This window comes from Rutidosis leptorrhynchoides, chromosome 6 (assembly GCF_046630445.1).
Source record: "Rutidosis leptorrhynchoides isolate AG116_Rl617_1_P2 chromosome 6, CSIRO_AGI_Rlap_v1, whole genome shotgun sequence".
NCBI lineage: Eukaryota > Viridiplantae > Streptophyta > Magnoliopsida > Asterales > Asteraceae > Rutidosis > Rutidosis leptorrhynchoides.
The window spans coordinates 409,681,991-409,705,124 of record NC_092338.1 but is presented as its reverse complement, the minus strand read 5'-3'; the positions used below and the strand labels follow the sequence as shown (position 1 = coordinate 409,705,124).

The following is a 23,134-nucleotide window of genomic DNA, read 5'->3' as shown; positions in this document are numbered from 1 at the left end:
TTGTAAATATAGTTACAATATCTGATAATTAAAGTATAACCCATGACACCACACTTACCACATTCATACACACAATCTTCAACTTTAATGTCAAATGTTGGTCCTCGTCTTTTTGTTGCATCTTTTGCAACTAAACGAAAACCATCCTTTCTCATTAGGGTTAATGCAGAGCACGATACCTTTAACCACACATTTCATAACTTGATTTACATTTATATAGTTACTGCAAAAATTTAGAATATAAAAGTATGTGAAGATGACAAGTTAAGTGTTTTTAACCATAGAGATACCATCCGAATGACTCGTTGAACCTGCTTGCAAGTTTTAGCTACATGTTTGGTAAAAAGAACGAAAATCGGACTTCACACGAGTTCTAACTTTAGTAGCATGAGGGGTATCTGCAGTATCCTTGATTTCAATTACATCCTATATCACAGGAGGTTTAACTTTAGTACTAGGAGTGCATTTAGACCACAATAAATCACTATATCACTATATATATATATATATATATATATATATATATATATATATATATATATATATATATATATATATATATATATATATATATTGAAAGGATCCCTAGAGAACTAAAGTATGTAGAGAACCCATAGAACTCATAGATTGAACTTCAATCTATGTGGAGATTGAGCTTTAATCTATGGAAAAAAAAATACAATCTGGAAAAAAAAAACTGCAAAAAAAAAAAAAAAACAGCGAATCTGCACAGAAAAAAAAAGTGAATCTGCAAAAAAAAAAAAAAAAAACACGTCAATCTGCACGCAGATTGACTCAATCTGCACAAAAAAAAGTCAAATCTGCACAGAAAAAAGTCGATCTGCAAAAACAAAAAAAAACTGGAAAAAAAAAACGCAGATTGACTCAATCTGCATAAAAAAAACTGAAAAAAGTCGATCTGTAAAAAAAAATAAAAAAAAATGGAAAAAATCGTCAATCTGCACGCAGATCGACTGAATCTGCAAAAAAAAAAATCTGAACAGAAAAAAAAATCTGCAAAAAAATAAAATAAAAAAATATGTGAATCTGCACGCAGATTTAGTGAATCTGCACGAGCTCCATGAGTTCTCTACTACCATGAGTTCTTCATGGATCCTCACCCTATATATATATATATATATATATATATATATATATATATATATATATATTAAAAGAGAGTCTCGATTAGATAATAATTGTTTTTAAAACCCCCTTAATTACCATTAGATTAAAAAATTATATTATAATACCCTTGATCCAACGGTCGTTAATCATTCACTAAAAAAATTAGCTAATAAATCAATTGTGAAAACACTCATCCCTAAAATACCCTCCTAATTAAAAGAAACACGGAACGCTAGATAAATAAAAGGTTCTGATTGTCATCGTCTCATCGTCGGCTCATTCAGAATTTAGAGCAACCCTAAATTTTTCCCTAAATCGCGTTCAATCAATATCAGTGATTCGTCCATAATATTGATCGATTTAACCAAATCCTGTCAAATCATTCATCATCGCAGCATTCTCTTCAACAGTTGATTATTCATCATAGGTACCAACTACTGTTTAATTTTCTTCACAATGTCGGTTTTATCACATGTACAAAAGATGTTATTATTTTAACAATTGAAACATGGATTGCTGATATACACCATAAGTTTACTGTTGTGTTTAGCAGTGTTCGGGATTTTAATGTGGCTTTAGAAACTCATAGTTTGAGATTTTAGTATTTCAATTAATTTAATAGTGGTAATAATAAGTGCTGTATTGTTTAATAGTCATAATGACTAAAACAAGACAAGTACTAATGTTTTTTTTTTTTTTACTACAACTATGTGTTACTGTGTAGGATGGTAATGATTATGACAATGATGGTGGTGGTGGTGGTTTTGGTGAAGATGAGAATGCCGATGGATTTGCAGCTATTTAACAAAACTGATTTTTACAACACCGTTCTAATCGTACATGTGCATAAATAACAATGCATGTTTCACTTGCTAATTGCAAGTTCTAAATCGTTGCAACTTGAAATAAGTGCAGCCCATTGTTCTTTCTTTGCTTGCTATTAAATGTGTATACATGTGAATGGTTACATACACACTCGACTGTAATGACACTGATAAGTGCTGATTTTTCTTGAGACATTTGATAGTAGAATCTGTTATCAATAAATGTTTATTATTTAGTGTAGTAAAGCCTGTATGCCTTACATTTTTACTTAGTGTAGTAAAATTTACAACATACTAACAAATGAACATATGACAGATTACATTGGAATGATAGTCAGAGTACACAACGTCGAGAACCACGAAAGCGATCACTCCACACAAAGAAGGCTTTACATAGTAAGGAGAACAACATTATAAAAAGAAGGCACAACCAATTTACAAAAAAAAAAAAAAAAAAAAAAAAAATTAATTGTTCTGCTCTCTGTATCTTGCAGCAATAACATCGTCGAACTGGCACTCTGGAACGAACACGCCGAAAACTTTGACTTTGCCGAATACGAGTAAATGGAAAAACCGGTTTTCAAAGCCATCACATCATGCTTGGTCAGAAAATATTGGAGTACTTCTTACCAGGAGAACCACAACTGAAAAGAACATGGGCAACCCACTGGTATCTAAACCCACCAATTCCCGAATACCTCGACCATATTATACAATAAGTACAACAGAGGCTAAACTTTTTTTATATTCCTTTCTACCAATTCTATGTACATTCTCCTAAACCCTACAGATGTAGTCGAAATTGGAATTTGATTATATATTAAAACACAGTGGTGTTACCATAAAGGCTAAGCGGGCAGTGGTTGTTGGTTTACCTGTTTCATTGTTTCTGCTTAAAGAAGATGCCACAGTTATTGTCGTTCATTCGAACACATTGTCCACAAAGTATCATTTGTGAGGTAGACATTGTTATTGCTGCAGCAGGACAAGCTATGATGGTATGCATATTTTGTTTCATATGTAATTTTAAGTTACATTTTATTTATTATAATGTCAGGATTTAAAAAATACTTTTTATTCGATTTAAAAAAATACTTTTTACATAGTCGTGCTTCATCATGTGTAGATGACACGGTTGGAGTTCTCTCATTATGATTATAAATTGTGTGGTACAATACCAGCCAAGGATTTTGCGTTATCCATGGTTGCATTAGGTGATATAAGGCATAAGAGCCGGTTGCTTGACCATGTAGATGAATTAGATAACGAGCCTCATCTAAAGAATATTTGCATCACATTTGAGGAATTTAAAAGCTTTGCAGAACTACGTAAGAAGCTACATCCGTTTTCTCTAGCGATTTTTAGCTATGGAAAAGTCAATGGGTTTTTGACAAGGAAGGATTTTCAAAGAGCAGCTAATCACGTAAGGCATCCTACTCTTATTGCTAGATATATATGAGGCTAATTAAGACTTTCTAACCTTAATTGTTTGTGGCAGACCTGTGTACATTCTTCTTACTTCCGACATTCAAGAGGCCTTCTTGATACAACAAGGTACAATACATTCTTTTTCGAACTTTATACAGATTTAAAATAATTAAGCATGTATATTTGAGTAATTACCAAGCATGTATATTTGAGTAATTACCTTTTCACTAAATTTGCAAGAAAGTTATTAAATGGTGCTAATCAGGCTATCCAGGCTTTGGCATTGCTAAAATATTGTTCATATCTTATCTATGATGGTGTCACTTTGAGACTCTATATTAAAAAGAATTAAAATTTGGGTTACCAGAAATACTTTGACTCTAAAGCTAACGGGTCAAATGTGTTGAGCTTTGTTTGAAGTTGTGGATGGTGGTTGGGTCATTAGCAACTTTATCTCCCAGGTAAAATTTTAGTTTCTTATTAAATCTTCCTTTCTTACTATTTTGTGATGGACTTAACATCACTTACTTATTATTGAGATCCTTCATCAGTATAAGTTTCTTCACGAGATATCTTTGCTTTAAAGGTTGAAAAATCAGCCTTTAAGCAATAAGTGTTAAAATTTTTCTTATTTTATGAATGTTAAAATAACGACACATCTTTCACTATGTGTGGTAATAATAACTCTCTATTGTTGCATTTGTGATTTCGATGATGAATTAGGCGAGCCTTCTACAAAGGAGGTGAAAGTGGTAACAAGAAGCTCCCTTTAAGGAGTCAACATAAGGTGGCAAATATCAAAAAAATTAACAGTTACAAGTTTGGAATACCATCCTAAGGTTAAGATTTAAACACTATAATTTAAAAAAGTGAGTAAAATTTGTCTCCTTAACCATGTGGATGTGAATGATCATCTTCAGTTGACCTTTATATTCATTTTCAGTTCACTCATTTGACCTGTTATATAGTCTTGAACAATCCGGTAATGGGTCAAAATGAGTAATCTTATTGTGAATTTTTAAGGGCCACTATGTGCAACATATGTTATATCATATATGCAATGCATACAAGTGAAGTGGGATTGGGCTAAATGCAATACATATAACGTATATGTAGCTTGACTTTTATGTTGTATTTGCAGATCAGGATGTGTGTTATTGTGGTGTAACATTATATGTAATTCTTGTGGGAGCTTATCCATTTGAGGTACTTACGGGATGAGCCTAACAATTTTTGCAATTAGTGAATTTCGTAAGGTATGTTATGTACTGCTTTTGTTTACAAATCTTCTTTTGTATGTTGTGTAGGTGGCAATCTGGACGGGTTAGGTGGGTCGGTAACATAGAGAAACAATTCATTGCAGTTAGTAGTAAACTTCATTCAGTTAGTGTTTGGCATAAGTATATGCTAGTCTTTGTGCAAATCATACACAAAATGTAGTTAGGAAAATGACCAAAATAAATTATAAACCCATGCCTAGTCGATGATGGCAACAGGAGAATGATGATATGTATTATCATTGGAACTTTACGTTTGCTATTAATGCGTGCTTTCATATGCAATATGCAACACTAATATTGTGTTTCTTTGATATAAGGTTTAGGGTTTAGAGTTTAGTGTATAAGGTTTAGGGTTTAGTGTTTCGGGTTTATGGTTTAGACTTTAAGGTTTAATGTTTAGATTTTAGAATTTATGGTTTAGGGTTTTTAGGGTATAGGGTTTAAGGCTTAGGGTTTAGTTTTTATAATTTATGTTTTAGAGTATAGATATAGGGCTTAGGGTTTAGGGTTATGGTTTAGTGTATAGGATTTAAGGTTTAGAGTTTATGGTTTAGTGTATATGGTTTAGGGTTTAGAGTTTAGGGTTTAGATTTTGAAATTTAAGGTTTAAGGTTTAGGGTATAGGGTTTAGGGTTTAGTATGTAGGGTTAAGGGTTGGTGGTTTAGGGTTTAGGGTTTAGATTTAAGGTTTAGAGTTTAAAGTTTAGTGTATAGGGTTTAGGGTTTAGTGTTTGGGTTTATGGTTTAGACTTTAAGGTTTAAGGTTTAGATTTTAGAATTTATGGTTATGGTTTAGGGTATAGGTTAGGGCTTAGGTTTTAGTTTTTACAATTTATGGTTTAGTATAGATATAGGGTTTAGGGTTTAGTGTATAGGATATAGGGTTTATGGTTTAGTGTATATGGTTTAGGGTATATGTTTTAGGTTTTACAGTTTAGGGTTTATATTATAATTTAAAGTTTATGGTTTAGGGTATAGGGTATTGGGTATGGGATTTAGAGTTTAGGGTTTAATGTGTAGGGTAAAGGGTTGGTGGTTTAGGGTTTAGAGTTTAGTGTATAGGGTTTATTGTTTACGGTTTATGGTTTACATGTTAGGGTTTAGATTTTAAAATTTATGGTTTAGGATATAGGGGTTAGGGTTTATCGTTTAGCGTTTAGCGTTTAGGGTTTAGAGTTTAGGGTTTAGTATGTTTAAGGTTTAGATTTTGGGTTTAGGTTTAAGGCTTAGTGTTTTAAGGAGCGAGATATGTTGATGAAGCTGAAAGTTAATTTTATATTGGTTGCATTTATTATCTATGTTTTTTAGAATATATTAACCTTCTTGCTAAAGACAATTTATGAGGTTTCAAGCGTTTTTAAATGAACTTTGGAAGTTTAAATCCATTTTGCCAATTAAAACATTCAAATCTGTATATGTTCTACCTTGCTACAATCGTTGATATTTTGTTTATATTTAATGTGATTTTGATACGCATATTGTGTGGTGAATAGATGAATCATAAAATCATAAGCATAAAGATTCAACTTGATCTCAAATTAAATTACACAAAGGAAAGAAAGAAAGCCATAAAGATTGTATCTTTTTTACAAAGATAAGAAATTTAGTAGAAGGAAACACATTAAAAAAATATTACAAACATTTATATAGAATTAAAACTCAATTACCTCCTAATACGAAGCTTCATTTTTGGTTAAAATTAAGGCAAAAGGAATGGAATTTTCTAATTTTTATAAAGATAATTATTTAACCAAAGTTCTATCTACCTAAACTACTCCTAAATTAACAAAACGAGGACTATCGAAACTCAAAAAAGAGAACAAACACAAAAAAAATTCAATCGTCACTTACCATTACCATATCGACGATCGTCTCATCCAAAACATAGAACCTGTAAATAATCACTCGGAGATTGTTAACCATCCATCGTTTTCAAGCAATCGAACACACTTGCAATACTATCTTGTGTCCATTCATCGTCAATTCAAAAATACTCGTTAGTTTCTTCTTATTTCGTCTCAATTATCAGGGTATTACTTTTCGATTAAAAAATAATATAGCTCGGTACTTTAATAGATTCATATTTCCATTATTGCATGTCATATCAGGTTCATAAATCATTTAAATTTGTACTTTAATCGAATTTTTTAGGATTTTTAATTTTGCTTACCCTTACTGCACTGCATGTATTTAGTTATGTATATTAATGGATGTAGGTTTGTGGACTCTTCAAACATTCTATCAGGTACATTACAAACAATTTCTCAGACTTTAGGGTTTCAGTTTTTTTTTTTTTTTTTTTTTTTTTTCTTTCTTTTTGAAAAAGTCAATCATATGGTCTATTTTGTAACACACAAACTGAATAGAATGTATTTTAAAACATTTTAAACATCTTCACACAAAAAAAGTTTTAGTAACAAACTTTAAACCTTTTTGAAAACTTACTTATCGTCTTAATTTATAATTTATTTTCGTATTAAAAATAACCACTAACATATCTATTGTAATTTAATTTGATGATACAATACAATGGACTAGAACATGGCTAAGTACGGAAGGCCCCATTCCTTTGTTCCCGGCATCGTTCACACAGAAAACGAACAATTGGTATTTCTCTAAACTTAATACAATTATCACTTAATACATTTGTTTATAGTACTTCAACTTCAAAATTCACTTATTGATCAAGGTTATATTGTTGAATGATTAATCTACAGCAACTTCCCAAACATTTTGTCCGTGAACAGTTTAAGAAAACAGTGAAAAAGAGGAATGTCTGTATCAACTGTAACGGTGCTAAATTCAAAGTTAAAATTACCAAAGAAGTTGAGATAAGATTCATAAGCAGTGGCTTGCCTTCAATAATGCAGCAATTAAATTTAAGACATGGTAATTCATTTGCTTCACTGCAAAACAACAAGCTTATTGGGATTTAACGATATATGATGAAAAAATGTGCTTGGCCAAGTTTGAAGATGAAGTAACACATTCCAATAATACATCAACCCACCTTGAACTGCTTATAATGGCACCACAAATGCGTTTTCAATCTTGCATCAAACACATTACAGATACTGATATGCGTCAACTGGTATTTTCCTTTGTCTACACACATCATATCTAATTTCAATGTTTCGTTCAATATTATGTTAATGTTAATATTAGTATACTTGTTTTTATTTCAGTTCTTGCCTAGACATCTTGACCATTCGACCAATATAAATGTAAAACCTAATTCTTTTGTGGTCATAAACTCCATTGGAAGATATAAACAAAAGGTCGATGTAAAGTTGGGAACAACTCATAAAATGTTGTATGGCAGTCGGTGGAAACAGCTTTTGGATGATCTTATGGTTGAATCCGGTGACAGTTTAATTTTCTATAAACTTGATGAAACCAATTATGAAATGATCATGTATGGAGAGGACGGTTCTAAGTGGGTTACTCCTAACCTGAAATATGTGATTCAAAGAAATAAATCTGAAAATGGTCAAAGTGATAACCGTGAAAAAGGAAGCTCCTCAAATGCTAGCTTAAATGATTAGACCCTTCAAAAATCCCGCGAAATCGCGGGTCTTTAACTAGTTATAACTAATTATTCATCATATTGGGTTACCTTTTTTGGTGTAATCTCTTTGACCGAAGTATTTTCGCAGTTGGGAACAGTCTCAGTAGAGCTTGTCATCTATGGATTGAAATACCTCTTTTGTCATCAGTAACATTTTCAACTATCGATCCTGAATAGTTGAACACATGCGGTATGTGCAACATGTCATTCAACTCAAGTAGAATTTGTCGAGGATAAGCAGACTATGAGTATAAACGATTAAATCCAAACATTAATGAATGATATTAATATAATGACTTTTGCATACTATAAAATGTAGTAAAGATTACTTGTAATTATTAACTTACAGAGTTTTTCTTTCAACTGCACGGCACTCTTTTTCACCATTTTAGACAGTTGAGAATCAAACAACACTAACACTAACACTAAGGTACACTTGTCAGTTTGGTCAGTGACTCCGATAGTTTTCCTTATTCCGTCAAGAATTATAATACGAACAACACTATTCAGTTTGGTAGCGAGTAGGATTGTTGTCCTTAATTGCAAAAAAAAAAAAAAAAAAAAAAAAAAAAAAAAAAAAAAAAAATTCGTGTAGAATTACATAAATCAGCCTTTATCCTTGAAGATGCTTTATACTCTACCTCTCATGACACAATTTATCACCTAAGAAGAATGTAACCCAATAAAGTTATGTATTGATATTCACAGCGATCATAAAAATAAAATACTATAATAGAATCATGTGTTGAAGGTTTATATATTCATTCAAGCATTTAATCAAACACTTCAAGTGCACAACAATTGTTACCATTCAATCAACATCATTTCTCAATTTGATAAAATTAGGTAAAACCCCAACATGAAACAACAACATTAAAAAAGAAGTCCCAAAATGTGAAAGGTGCACCAAAGATTTAAAGTTACATATATTATACGTGGCAAAATTATGTACCTCTACATATTTGTAGTCTCAATCAGTTCCTTCCAGTGGAAGTCCATCTTCTTTCGACACAATGCCTTCTACTTCTCGTTTCTTCAATAGGATCAACACAGCACAAACATGTCATATTAGCATGCATTTTTGAGATAAAAAGTTTGTAGAGAGTGATAAAATAAAAGCATAAATACTGGTTATTATTTTCAGTGTAATTATATTTCTTGTCATATGATGTGTATTTTAGTCTGTTGGCATTAAATTGAATACAACATTCAAAATCAAGGTTTGACGTAGGTTTGCGGTTCAAAATAAAAAAAGGAGCGGCCATTAAATTACAAATTATTTATAACTAAAACAACTAAAACAATTCAATCTTCTACATAAGCAAGCTTATGGACTTACTGAATATGAGCGACATTCAGCAACATAATTGTGTTACATTTGTACCTGGTCCATTCCATCAGATTGTGTCCAAATGCGTCTTTTTAACACACATGTTAGTTGGGCAAGTTCTATCTGCAATTGGATAAAAATTAACTGTTATTATAATTTGATTCCAACTTTCACGTAAAATAATGCCATAGCTCTATGATCTGTTCCATCCATCATAAGATCAAGTCCAATGGGTGAGCCAACATATAACCATCCTAAATAAGAAACATAACACATCCATCAATCACGTATATGTTTTATCATATATATTAATTGCATAATATTAACAAAATTACCATCTTTAAATGATTGAGATCATCGACAACATACGATTCCGGCATTGTGAACTTGCAAAGGAATGTTTTGACTTCGGTCTGAGCTTTTAATGTGATAACGGCTGTCGTCGGATCATTGTCGTTATCATTGGCAGTCCTGATATTAATAAAAAAATATGAAATGAACATGAATTATTCTTGGTAACATGAATGTAACATGAATACGATGTTTATGATCAAAAGACCAAGGGTTAGTCAGTATGTTACTATAGGGCATAAGTGTCTATAAAAGGTTTTAGTGATAGTCAAACCTACACAGCTTTGTAGAAAGTTATCGGTGTGATCACTTCGTTGATGTAGCGTCGGCAGCCAAAGAACAGAGGACTTCATTGAATCCTTTATAACACCTCTCTTCCGGATAATAACTGAAGACGTCTTGATCATGTGTGAAGGCTGCTAGTTGCAAAAGCATTATAAAGTATGACTTAATTCACATAAAATGCAATGTATCCAAATTTAAAACAAAAAAAAACAAAAAAACAAAAAAACCCTCTACGTCTCTTAGAGGCTTCAAAAGAATCTGCATAAAACATGCCACAAAATTGAGAAATTTCAACCCACATAATCAGTTTAAATCATCCACAATTTTTATAGTTAAAAAAGAAATACACAAAATCGACATCCATTAATGAAAAAATAAATTAAACCTAAAATAATAAATTAACATATGATCTTTAACAAACACTATCGTTACACCAATGAATGGCTACTCCAGTGCTATAAAAAAATTGGGGCAAATTATGATAACATAAACTATAATCGAATCAGGAAGTTACCAATTAAAAACGTAGCTTTAACATCACCAAACGGAACAAATCCATAAAATAAAATTGCAATTGAAACAATGAACGACAGAATTCTAAGGCTTGAAACGGTAACAAATATCACATAAAAGTGACGGTATAGTGGCAATTATTGTTCCGGCTAATTCTTTTAAGGATCTTTATTCATCGAACGAAGGGTTGCCCCGAAGGCCTGAACCGAATCGATCCATGGCGTCATTCGTTTCAATATTTGAAGAAATTCTTACCGGGCACAATAATGGCAAGTGTGAGCAATAGGATAATTAGATGAAATAGATTACGGAGTAAGGATGGTAATCCGATTGATGTAGAAAAGGGAGAATTTAGAAGAATTTGATATCTGTATTCCCACAATTTGAAAGCCCTAATACGGTTAGGGAAACTGAGTATTTTCAGTTTTGTTTAACACACTTAAATCTAACATCAGACAGGGAATTCTGACATCAGATAAATAATATCCATTGAATTTCCCTCAAAAAAAAAACCTCATCTAAGAGTTGTGATTGGCTCTTGTAATTTGTTTTTTTTAAATCTTAGGTAAATAATAATACTTTACTATAATAGATAGTGTATAATGTATAATAGATAGTGTAGATGTAGATATATTGTCATCAGACATTCATAAGGAATAAGGATATTAAAATTTTAATCGGTAATATTAATTATTATTAACCCTTTATCTAAAGCACAAAAAATAACGAACAGTAACTTTCTCGTGCATAAATTGTTTACACTTTGCATTACAATGGTTATATACTTACAATGTCACCACACTGGAAGTTGGTAACCATTACAAACTTTAGGGGGTCAAATGCAAATTTTTGTTAGGAATAGTAACGTTTTGGTGCTTAAATTGTTTGTACCTCGCGTTGCTTACAATGCCACCATACTAAAAGTTGACAAACATTACAAACTTCAAGGGGTCAAATGCACATTTTTGAGAGGAAAAATGGAAACGTTAGGTTGTAAAGTCAAACTTCAAGAGACTAAATGGTAATTTTTTTGTTTTTCATAAAATCCTTTACTAAACTCACCTAAATTTTTAAGGAGCTTTATATTTTTGTAGGACTCAAGTTAGATTTAACCAACATAACCATTAAACACAAAAAAAATTTACAAACTAAACGTAACAAATTATATTTGAAACGGAGCCTCGACGCGAAGCGAGGGCTCCTCCACTAGTTTGAACCTATTTTTGATTTGCTTTTCCAAAACGTAGGAAGTGCACGATTAAAATACAAAAAGACTATACAATACGCATTTACATTTCACCAACTATACGATGATCTTTGTATTATACCCCATATTACTAACAATGCCCCTCGAGGTTTTTTTTGCCTTTAGAATCCTTTATTTTTCAAAAATTTGCAATCAGCATTCCTCCGTCAACCTGCCATCCAAATCATCCGTTAATTACCATCACGTGAGTAACACGTGATGGGTATTTTCGTATTTTTAGTCTTCTTCCTCACTAAAAATGAGAGACCACCGACGCAAATTCATATTTAAAAAAAAAAAAAATTCATAATTCAACTGGTAGTGTTTCAATTTTTTGGAAAGCTAATATATTTCATTATAACGACGGTAAATTCGCCAAAATACACTTTTTTTTAAAAAAATTTCGTTTAAAATACATTTTTTTTTTAAAATGTCTTTTTACACCATTTGGTCGACCAACAATATGGTCGACCACCCTTTTAACTTGGTCGACCACCTCATTTTTCAAGGTGGTCGACCAAACTTCATTCAGATCATGGTCGACTTTCATGTAAACATGGTCGACTACCACCTCAATTACACATGGTCGACCACAAAGCAAAAAAATAACGCGGGCGACCAATGAGTTGGTCGACTTCCCTGGATTCAGGTTTCACTGTGATGACCCGAAAATTTCCGATCAAATTTAAACTTAATATTTATATGATTTCGATACAATAAGCAAAATATGTAATGTTGAGTCTAGAAAATTTTTGAAACGATGTTCATATATTCAATTGACCTTCGACTGCTCTCGACGATTCACGAACAAATAGTTGTAAATAGATATGTGTGTATGTATATGATGTGGTTGCGGAGTGTATATAAAATAGCTATTAATTTTACAAGAAAATACTATTAAATACGATACAATTTTACACAAGATATTTATTTATTTAGAGAATGGATATACTTAAACCTTGCTACAACACTTATAGGCAGTGTACCTAATCGTACAGTAGTGTAGTTTTTAGTAAGTCCGGTTCGTTCCACGGGGAAATCTTTAAACAAAGCTTAACGTTATATTAGTTTACTTTTATAAAAATACAAATATATATATATAAGTAATATTATTATTATAAAGGGGGGTTTTTACCGTTTAATGACCGGTTTTTCGATTTTAAAACTTTAGTCGCAGTTAAAACCAAATGTAAAATAATAAATAAATACAAGACTTAAATTAAAGCGTAAAGTAAATAACGATAATGAAATTGCGATTAAAAGTGCGATAAAATAAACTTGCGATAATTAAAAAGTACGATAATTAAAAGTGCAATTAAATACAATAACAATAAATAAAATGCGATAATTAGAAGTGCAATTAAATATAAAATAAAGGAAATAAAATATGAAATAAAATAATTATGCTTATTTAAACTTCCGTAATCATGATGTTTGACGTGTTGATTTTAGTTTTATGCCCATGGGTTAATTGTCCTTTGTCCTGGATTATTTAATATGTCCGTCTGGTTTTTGTCCATAACAGTCCATCAGTCATAAATATAAAGTGCGAGTGTCTTCGTCAAATTATCCTTATACCCGAAGTTAAATATTCCAACTAATTGAGGACTTAAACTGGAACAAGATTTTAATACTTTGTTTAATAATTACACCAGGATGTCGACTGAGTGTAACCCAAGGTTTTAATATTTTGTTATCAATTATACCAAGTGTCCTTGTACATAATTTCACCCCTGTTTTAATTATTCTAGTGGCTATTAATCCATTCCTGTGTCCAGTTAAATGAACGATTATTCGTACATATAAATACCCCGCCCATCGTGTCCGATCGAGTGTATATGGTAATTGATAGGGACGCCCAATTGTAAATCTTTATATTAACATTAACAAACTATCATTTAGTTAAACAAATATAAAGTCCATTAATAGTCCATAGTCTAATTTTCACAAGTGTCGTTCTTTTGTCCAAACCCCAATTATGGTACAAAGCCCAATTACCCAATTTTAATAATTAGCCCAACATCATGATTACTTCGTTTTAAATAAGCATAATAATAACTTAGCTACGAGACATTAAATTAAAAAGGTTGAACATAACTTACAATGATTAAAAATAGCGTAGCGTTACACAGACAGAATTTCGACTTACACCCTTACAACATTCGCTAACATACCCTTATTATTAGAATTATAATTAAAATTAAAATTAAAATATAAATTATAAATATAAATATTACGATATAGATAGAGAGATGGATATATTGGATGATTTTTACGATCAGAATGCGCGAGCTTTATAGGCAGTTTCAAAATTAGGGGCTCCGCGACTCGCGTAGTTTTTGCACTGCAAACTCCGCAACTCGCGGAGTTTGCTTTTACAGCTCACACAAGTTTGGAGCCTTTCTTGCCGACGGTTTATAATATATTATATAATATATAAATAATTATAAAAATTATTTAAATATTATATTATATTTATGTGCATAGTTGACTTGTAATTTTTAGTCCGTTGCGTCGAGCGTTGAGATTTGACTCATGTCCCGGTTCCGGATTTTTGAACGTCCTTGCGTACAATTTAATATCTTGTACTTTGCGTTTTGAATCTTGTACTCTTGTAATTTCGAGACGTTTCTTATCAATAATTGGAACCTCTTTGATTGTATTTTGTACTTTTGAGCTTTTTGGTCGTTTGCATCTTCAATTCGTCGAATCTGTCTTTTGTCTTCACCTTTTATTATTTAAACGAATATCACTTTTAAATAGAACAGTTGCAACTAAAAGCTTGTCTTTCTTGAGGAATAATGCTATGAAATATATGTTCGTTTTTAGCATTATCAAATATTCCCACACTTAAGCGTTGCTTGTCCTCAAGCAATATCGTCTTGAAATACTAGAATCACTTCTTTATTCTTCACACTTTGTACATCAGTGATTTCTATACGGCGGTATAAACAATGGTAGTAACGATATGGTTTACAGTCCCACATGACTATAAAAATTTAGATCCATTAAGGAAATTGGATCTTTATGAAAACATTTGATCTTTTGAAAATTAAATCTAGTTTTTACCCTAGATAAGTTTTCCGGAATAACCCTTTACCGGTGTTTGCAAAATATTTTTGTGGGTTTGGTGGGTTTCAGATTTGAAAATTTTAGCTCAAAACTTGCGGTTTTGTGTCACCCACTTGCTAACCTTGTATTTGGAAAGCAACACGTCCAGTTTACTTGTCCCGTATACTTTCGGTAAACTACCGTCCGGTCGTAAAGGAAAGCGTTGAACAAGCAACTGTTAAGGCAATGTCCCCTGACTTGCTTTTAATTATGGTCTATAACGTGTCAGGCGCAATTACTATCCTTGGTAGGAGCAATAGTAAAGCTCATCCTTATAATTTTTCGGTCTGGCACAAGGTCCTGTCTTTGACCATGCTATGCAACCACCGTTCTTACGGTTGACACCCGATTTGGTTCAGGTGACCTAATGAATTCCAGGTGAATTCCTAGGATTTTACGTTCAATGGTAATGAACGCATTGAAAATAGGGTTTTCAGAAAACAAATCGGCTTTATTTTTGATCAAAATATTTTCTCGTTCAAGCTCGAGTTTAGATATCATTGAATTCCATGAGTTTGAATTCTCAATCTTTAAGGTCAATCTCTAGGATTGAGTAATATCAGGCTTTAAAAGCTGATTTTTAATCTTTAAGGAGATTATCCTTTCTGGGGATCTGATTCATTAGTCTTATCAAGCTAATTTGCATGGTGCCCCCCCCCATTGTACGAGATAAATCCTTCTCATGGTTAGGATAAATCTGACCACTTGGCGACCCTGTTTAATGCTGAGGTCCGTGGATTTCCTGCTGATTTTAGTGATGACTTTTCCAGATTTTTCGTCAACCTACAGCTGGTCTGGACGACAACTTCCTGACTTCAATCAAGAAGCGCGTTTCTTTTTCGGAAGACTTTACTTCCTTTTAATGATGGAATTGATTCATCGTGTAGATCCATCTCTCTTACAGTAAATCAGGTAAAACTTTTTGGTTTAGTCCAAAGCAAAAGTATTTTCGGTTATTTGTACAAAAATATGTGATATATGTTTTGAATAACTTGGAGAATTTTCCCACACTTGGCTTTTATTTTCCTTTTTATTGTCCTCTATTCCATTTTAAATGAATTTTAACATTTTGGTTTGTTTCTCAATTTATGTCCTTTCTGAAGTTACAATAATTTCGGTGTTAAAACCTAGTTTTATCGTTCATAAATATGTATAAACATGATTTTGAGTTCATTTAATTTAAAATTTTGAAAATTTTTACTAGAATTGGGTAGTCAGTATATAAGACTAGGGCTGTTCTTTATTATCAGAGAGCACTAGATTCTAATACAACTACTGCTTTACTAGTATTTTTAATGGTAACCAAGTGTTTAAGATAAAAATTATAAAATTCGAAAGAATTTAACCCCTTCCCACACTTAAGATCTTGCAATGCCCTCATTTACAAGAAATCAGTAACAATTTAAATTATTGAGGGTGATTTGTGTGAAAATGATTAAATTTTTACCAAAGTTTCCAAATATATTGGCGTTTGTTTGCTGAATGATAAATGGTGCACATCATTTGTTCATTCCGTCTTGTTGTTATTTCACATATATTTTGCATCTTGTCGTCAAAATTAGTTGCTTTTGCTGAACTTAATGCCAGTCTTTGAAAATGCGTTGTTTTACCCTGTTGTGTACATAAGATAAACTGCAAACATATATACATATTTTTTTTAAGTTTGGTATATTACCCCACATTCAAAAATTATTAAAATCTAAGAATAAAAGTTAGAAAATTATAAAAACTATTACAATATTAACATAAGTATTAAACGTATCAACATTACAAATTACAAAATAAATAAAACTAAGTAGACTAGGGATGATACTGATACCAATAGGGGTTCCAAGCATAACCATAGGTGCTATAGAATGCTTCGGCTGGGTTATACGTAGGATACGGTGGTTGCATCTCTATAGACCAGGGAGGGAATATGGGTTTTGGAGTAGGAATATAGTTTCTACCTATATGTTGGCAATGAGCTATGATTTGGTTTTGATGAACTTGCCAATCTTCAAATACTCTCTGTCTAGCATTTTCGTACTCCTGTGAAGCTATAAACCTTTGCATTTCTTGCATTTCATTTCCCCCTCCTACATTACCTTGTTGTTGGTTTCTCTCAACCTGTGGATGTCTACCATGGTATTGTACTACGGCGTTATTTCGCCTCTTCAAAACTTTCGCACCATGGTATACATTTAAACCTATAGTATCGCGGAGTTCTGGTTCTTCGACTAATAATCCCCCCCGACTTATATCCACACCGAGATATTCAACAATCAAAGTAATAAAAATACCACCTCCTATTATGCTATGCGGTCTCATCCCCCTAACCATAGCTGATAAATAATAACCCACACAATAAGGTATACTTACAGCGCTTTGTGGGTCTCGAATACACATATGGTAAAACAAATCCTGTTCATTTACCTTTTCCTTGTTCTTACCTCTTTGTGTAATCGAATTAGCTAAAAACCTATGAATTACTCTTAATTCAGCTCTATCTATATCCAAATAAGAGTAATTTCCCCCTTTGAATCGGTGATGGCTTGTCATTTGACTCCATACACCATGTGTATCAAAATTTTCATCTATCTTTCTACCATTTAGTATCAACCCTTTACAATCGGCAGATGCTAACTCCTCAGGCATATATATACGTAAAGCCTGAGCCATGTCTAGTAAAGACATGTGGCGCATCGAACCTCCTAACAAAAATCTAATAAAAGATCGATCAGTTAAACTAGCTACCCGATCATTTAATTCTTTACTACACAACAATTCTTCACCCCATACTTTATATACAGGTCTACGCATGGTGAATAAACGTACCCAGTCGTTAAAAGTAGAATTACCATACCTCTGTGCAAGTAATTCCCTAATTGGCCCGGCCAATTCTACAGCTTCTAATGGTCCCCATTCTATGACCCTAGGTACCTCAACAACTTTAGAATGAAGAGTATGCAAACCCCTTTGGTATTTTGCATAATCTATCCAAAGTCTGTCAAATCTCAGGTTCGGATGCAAATCTTCCAAGTGCATATCAGAAAATGTCATGACTGGATGAGGTATATCTTGCTTGTAGTAGTTATCCACCTCCTGTTGTTCCGCATTCTCAGCAGGAGCATTTCGAGCTTGGGATGAAGATTCACCCCTTTCAGTCTGCAAAACACATCAAACACAATTTTTGTGCATCCAAATATGCATTAGTGTCAGTAAAATCATCAATCAAAATAATTATAATGACATGATCAATTTATATCAAACTTAAGCTCATTTTCATATTTTTATCAAATCTACACTTTTTCAAATAAGCATATACGAAAATGTTCGCCAAGTTCATAAGCATTCAACTCAAATAACATGTCAAAATAATCATTACTAGCAATTAAACAAGTTTCAAATGGCATTATCTCTCAAAAATCAAGTTCATGAATTTTAGACTTGAAAAAGTCCACTTTAATTCTCAAAATCATGTTTAGGCTCAAAGTTTGGATCATTTAACTACTTAAACATGTTACACTACTTAATTTAGCAACAATTCATGATAAAAATCGGCCATAACCTGTTTATATCAAAAAGCCCCAAATTGCTCAAGAACACAAACCCTAGATTACTCAAAATTTGAAGTTTAAGGCTTCTAATCATGTTAAATAGCATCAATCTAGGTTATACAAGCATAATACATAAGCAATTTAAGCATAATTACACTAAAAAGCATCAAAATCAAATTGGGGAAAAAAATTGCTCAAGAACACTAATTTTCGGATTAAATGGTGTTTAGGTGTAGAAATTTACCGTTTTTCTTGAGTAATTCCTTGATAGCATCCTTCTCAACATGATTTTAGTAAAAGATTTGATGATTAACGGTTAAAAATTGTGATTTTGGGGTGTTTTTGCGGGTTTTTTCGCAGTGTTTTCGCTGTATGTGTGGGTGGTAGTGTGGACTGATCAGTTCTTTGCATTTTTTTTTTCTGTAATTAGGTCCCTCCGCGAGTCGCGATGCTTGGACCTTCAAACTCCGCGAGTCGCGGAGTTTGTTATATATATATATTTTTTTATATCTTATACTAATTAAAACAATTAAGTAATTAATTTTAAAATTTTGTTTCCCTTGTTATTTAGGACGAGGTCGTTTCGGATCGATGTCCTAGTCCGTCCTTCGACAAAATTTTAAAATTTGTCTTTTTGTAGCGACTGTTTTAAAAGCTAAGATTTTTGGGTTTTTTTAATGTTTTTGGCATACTTTAATTCAATAAGATTAAAAATAATGATAATAAAAGTTCTCGTCCCTCCCTTGGGTAAAGCAATTTCGGTTTAAAGACCTAGTCTTCAACTTACGACGAATTTTAAAAATCATATTTTTAACTTAATGAGATAAAGTAAATTTTTGTTTTTAAATTCACACAATTTAAATATAAAATTCAAAATTAATATTAAAAATTCACACCAAACTTAAAATTTGAAATGCATAAAATTAAAAATTCACACCAAACTTAATTTAAAAATTCATATTATAAATTCACACCAAACTTATATTAATTTTTCAAATATTTACAATTTTAAAAATATTGTTTTTACAAAGTTTACAATATTAATTTAAGATTTAAATATTAATTTTAAAAACATGGTAAAAATAAAATTAAAAATCTTTTTGGCTTTTTATCCCACTTTAATCAATCAAATATTATCAAAAATATGCGCCCCTCTTTTCGGTAAAGTAATTTCGGTTCCAAGACCTAATTTAACTCATGACGAATTTTTGAAATATTTTGGGTTGATTGATTAAAGATATTTATACCTTAAGAATAAACGTTAAATTTCGCAGTGATGTAATAAATTTTTGAATGATATCAATAATTTCGGTCGCCAAACCTAATTTTATTCAATACCAATTTAATACTTTTTAGCGAACAAATTAGCGTTTATTATCAAAAGGTTAAAAATAAAAAAAATAAAATAAAAACTGTACAAACATACCTGTGAAATAGATTTCTTAGTTATATGATCTATCCCATTCATAAGATACTCGGTTTAATTGGTTTTCCATGGCTACATAGGCGTAACCTCGAGCATTCAGTGTCTTTTCTTCTAAACATATGAACGGTCCGTCTCTGCATAAAGTAACAAATTCGGTGTTTGAATAGGTTTGATTATTTGAACATTTACCTCCATGTGACCATTTTCCGCATTTGTGACATCTTTCTAGGTGTCGTGCTCTTCTTTTCGCTGCGGATTTTGATTTTTCTTTACCAAATTGTAACTTATTATCTTCGCATCTGGATTCTTTTCTAACTCCGTCCATTCTTTCTCTAATTACTGATACTATTTCACTCGGTAGTGTGTCATTATTACGTTTAGTGATCAAAGCGTGTAGCATTAGACCATGGTTTAGTTCACAGGCAGTCTTCATTTCCTAAAAAAAAATAAAAATTCAGAATGGGGGGAGAAGACTAGTTCTTTAGGGTCTGCTAGGGACAGACCATTCGGGTTCCATTTTCGAGAACTACACGAAAACAGACAATCTAACTCTAACATAAATACATATTATCATTTAAAGACTTAATTCTCCCCACACTTAGTTAGCTGTGGTGTCAAAATTGTGATTAACTTCGTTGTTGACTTCCATCGGACTATCTATGTAGTGTTTAACTCTGTGACCATTAACTTTAAATTCAATCCCATTTGAATTTATTAATTCTATCGTTCTGTATGGGAAAACTCTTTTGACTATGAATGGTCCAGACCATCTTGATTTCAATTTTCCAGGAAATAGCTTGAATCGTGAATTGAAAAGAAGAACTCTGTCTCCTTCTTTAAATTCTTTTGAACTTCTGATTCTTTTATCATGCCATTTCTTCGTTCTTTCTTTATAGATTAACGAATTTTCGTATGCTTCATGTCTTAATTCTTCTAATTCATTTAGTTGACTTAATCGTAGACGTCCGGCTTCATGTAAATCAAGATTACATGTCTTCAAAGCCCAAAATGCTTTGTGTTCAATTTCTACTGGAAGATGACATGCTTTTCCATAAACAAGTCTAAAAGGTGTGGTTCCAATTGGAGTTTTGTAGGCTGTTCTAAAAGCCCAGAGTGCATCCTCCAATTTAATGGACCATTCCTTCGGATTTGATCCTAGGGTTTTCTCTAGAATACGTTTTAAAGCTCGGTTGGTATTTTCAACTTGTCCACTTGTTTGTGGATGATATGCGGTGGAGATTTTATGAGTTACTCCATATCTTTTAAGAACTTTCTCAAGTTGATTATTACAGAAATGAGTACCCCGATCACTTATTAAAGATTTCGGTGTTCCAAACCTTGCAAAAAGACGTTTTAAAAAGTTGACTACAACTCGTGCATCGTTAGTTGGGAGAGCTTGTGTTTCCGCCCATTTAGATACATAATCAATGGCTACGAGAATATAGAGATTATTATGAGATTTTGGAAATGGACCCATAAAGTCAATACCCCAAATGTCAAATACTTCACATACTTGTATGACATTTTGTGGCATTTCATCACGTTGACTTATTTTTACGGCCCTTTGACAAGCATCACAGGATTTGCAAAGAAGGTGTGCATCTTTGTAAATTGTAGGCCAATAGAATCCAGCATCATAAACTTTTCTTGCTGTTAGTTGAGGCCCATAATGCCTTCCTGTTGGTCCTGTGTGACAATGGTTTAATATTTTACTAGCTTCATCTCCAAATACACATCGGCGTATTATTCCATCGGGACAACCTTTAAACAAATGTGGACCTTCCCAAAAATAGTGTTTTATATCACTGAAGAATTTCTTTCGTTTTTGGTACGATAATCCTTTTTCAAGGAATCCACAAACTAAGTAGTTTGCATAGTCTGCAAACCATGGGATTTCATTATAATCTATCTTCAATAGATATTCATCAGGAAAGTTGTCTTGTATGGCCGATTCATTTAGAACTTCTAATTCGGGATTTTCAAGACGAGAAAGATGATCAGCGGCGAGATTTTCTGCTCCTCTTTTATCTCGGATTTCAATATCAAACTCTTGTAAGAGTAAGATCCAACGGATTAATCTTGGTTTAGCATCTTGTTTTGAAAATAGGTATCTAAGAGCAAAATGGTCGGTATAGACCACCGTTTTTGCTAGAACCAGATATGAACGAAATTTGTCAAAAGCAAAGACAATAGCAAGGAGTTCTTTTTCAGTAGTTGTATAGTTCGTTTGTGCTCCTTGTAACGTCTTACTAGCATAATATATAGGTTGAAATCATTTTTCAATCCTTTGTCCTAAAACGGCTCCCATTGCAAAATCACTTGCATCGCACATTAATTCAAATGGTAGATTCCAATTTGGTGTTATCATGATCGGCGCATTAGTGAGTTTCTCTTTAAGAATATTAAAAGATTTGATACACTCATCTGAAAAGATGAATGGAGCATCCTTTTCTAGGAGTTTATTCATAGGAGTGGCAATTTTAGAAAAATCTTTTATGAAACGTCGGTAAAAACCGGCATGCCCTAGAAAACTCCTAACTCCTTTAACATTGGTGAGATATGGAAGTTTAGCAATTACATCTACTTTAGCTCTATCCACTTCAATTCCTTCTTTTGAAATTTTATGTCCAAGAACGATGCCCTCTTTAACCATAAAATGGCATTTCTCCTAATTAAGAACTAGATTTGATTGTTCGCATCTAATAAGCATTCGTTCCAGATTAACTAGACATGATTCAAATGTATCACCGAAGACTGAAAAGTCATCCATGAAAACTTCCATGCATTCTTCTGTCATGTCATGAAAAATCGCCATCATACACCTTTGAAAGGTTGCAGGGGCGTTACAAAGTCCAAATGGCATGCGTTTGTAAGCAAAAGTACCATAAGGGCACGTGAATGTGGTTTTCTCTTGATCTTCGGGTGCTATTGGAATTTGAAAATATCCGGAAAATCCATCTAGAAAACAATAGTAACTATTTCTGGCTAATCTTTCCAACATTTGATCTATGAAAGGTAAGGGAAAGTGATCTTTTCTGGTGGCGTCATTTAATTTTCTATAATCAATACATACACGCCATCCTGTTACAGTCCTAGTAGGAATAA

At 32.3% G+C, this 23,134-nt stretch overlaps 1 protein-coding gene and 1 long non-coding RNA gene across 17 annotated transcripts; one reads left to right on the top strand and one right to left on the bottom strand.

Moving 5' to 3' along the window:
- Nucleotides 1-1,415: 1,415 nt before the first annotated feature.
- LOC139852998 (calcium uptake protein, mitochondrial-like) lies at nt 1,416-6,895 on the top strand. Of its 10 annotated transcripts, XR_011761246.1 has the most exons (10): nt 1,416-1,555; nt 1,853-2,348; nt 2,447-2,950; nt 3,079-3,375; nt 3,451-3,506; nt 3,748-3,841; nt 4,104-4,219; nt 4,522-4,586; nt 4,688-4,708; nt 6,877-6,895. XR_011761246.1 is itself a non-coding variant. In XM_071842354.1 (8 exons), exons 4-7 carry the CDS (start codon nt 2,855-2,857, stop codon nt 4,583-4,585), a joined length of 513 nt encoding a protein of 170 aa, XP_071698455.1. In that variant the 5' UTR covers nt 1,416-1,555; nt 1,853-2,348; nt 2,447-2,622; nt 2,784-2,854; the 3' UTR covers nt 4,586; nt 4,688-4,900. The 10 variants fall into 10 exon arrangements, 3 of the variants coding, with proteins under 3 accessions (XP_071698455.1, XP_071698454.1, XP_071698456.1); XR_011761250.1 differs by lacking the exon at nt 6,877-6,895 and having other exon boundaries at nt 3,801-3,841; nt 4,104-4,167; nt 4,688-4,900; XR_011761249.1 differs by lacking the exon at nt 6,877-6,895 and having other exon boundaries at nt 3,801-3,841; nt 4,688-4,900.
- Nucleotides 6,896-8,532: 1,637 nt separating this feature from the next.
- On the bottom strand, nt 8,533-11,163 carry LOC139853103 (uncharacterized). 7 transcript variants are annotated; one of them, XR_011761287.1, is made up of 5 exons: nt 10,188-11,163; nt 9,894-10,029; nt 9,568-9,812; nt 9,181-9,261; nt 8,533-8,891 (listed from the first exon to the last, which is right to left on the bottom strand). It is a non-coding gene; the product is annotated as an uncharacterized lncRNA (long non-coding RNA). The 7 variants fall into 7 exon arrangements; XR_011761285.1 differs by having other exon boundaries at nt 8,534-8,891; nt 9,613-9,812; XR_011761282.1 differs by lacking the exon at nt 8,533-8,891 and having other exon boundaries at nt 8,908-9,261; nt 9,613-9,812; nt 10,188-10,452; nt 10,709-11,163.
- Nucleotides 11,164-23,134: the final 11,971 nt, after the last annotated feature.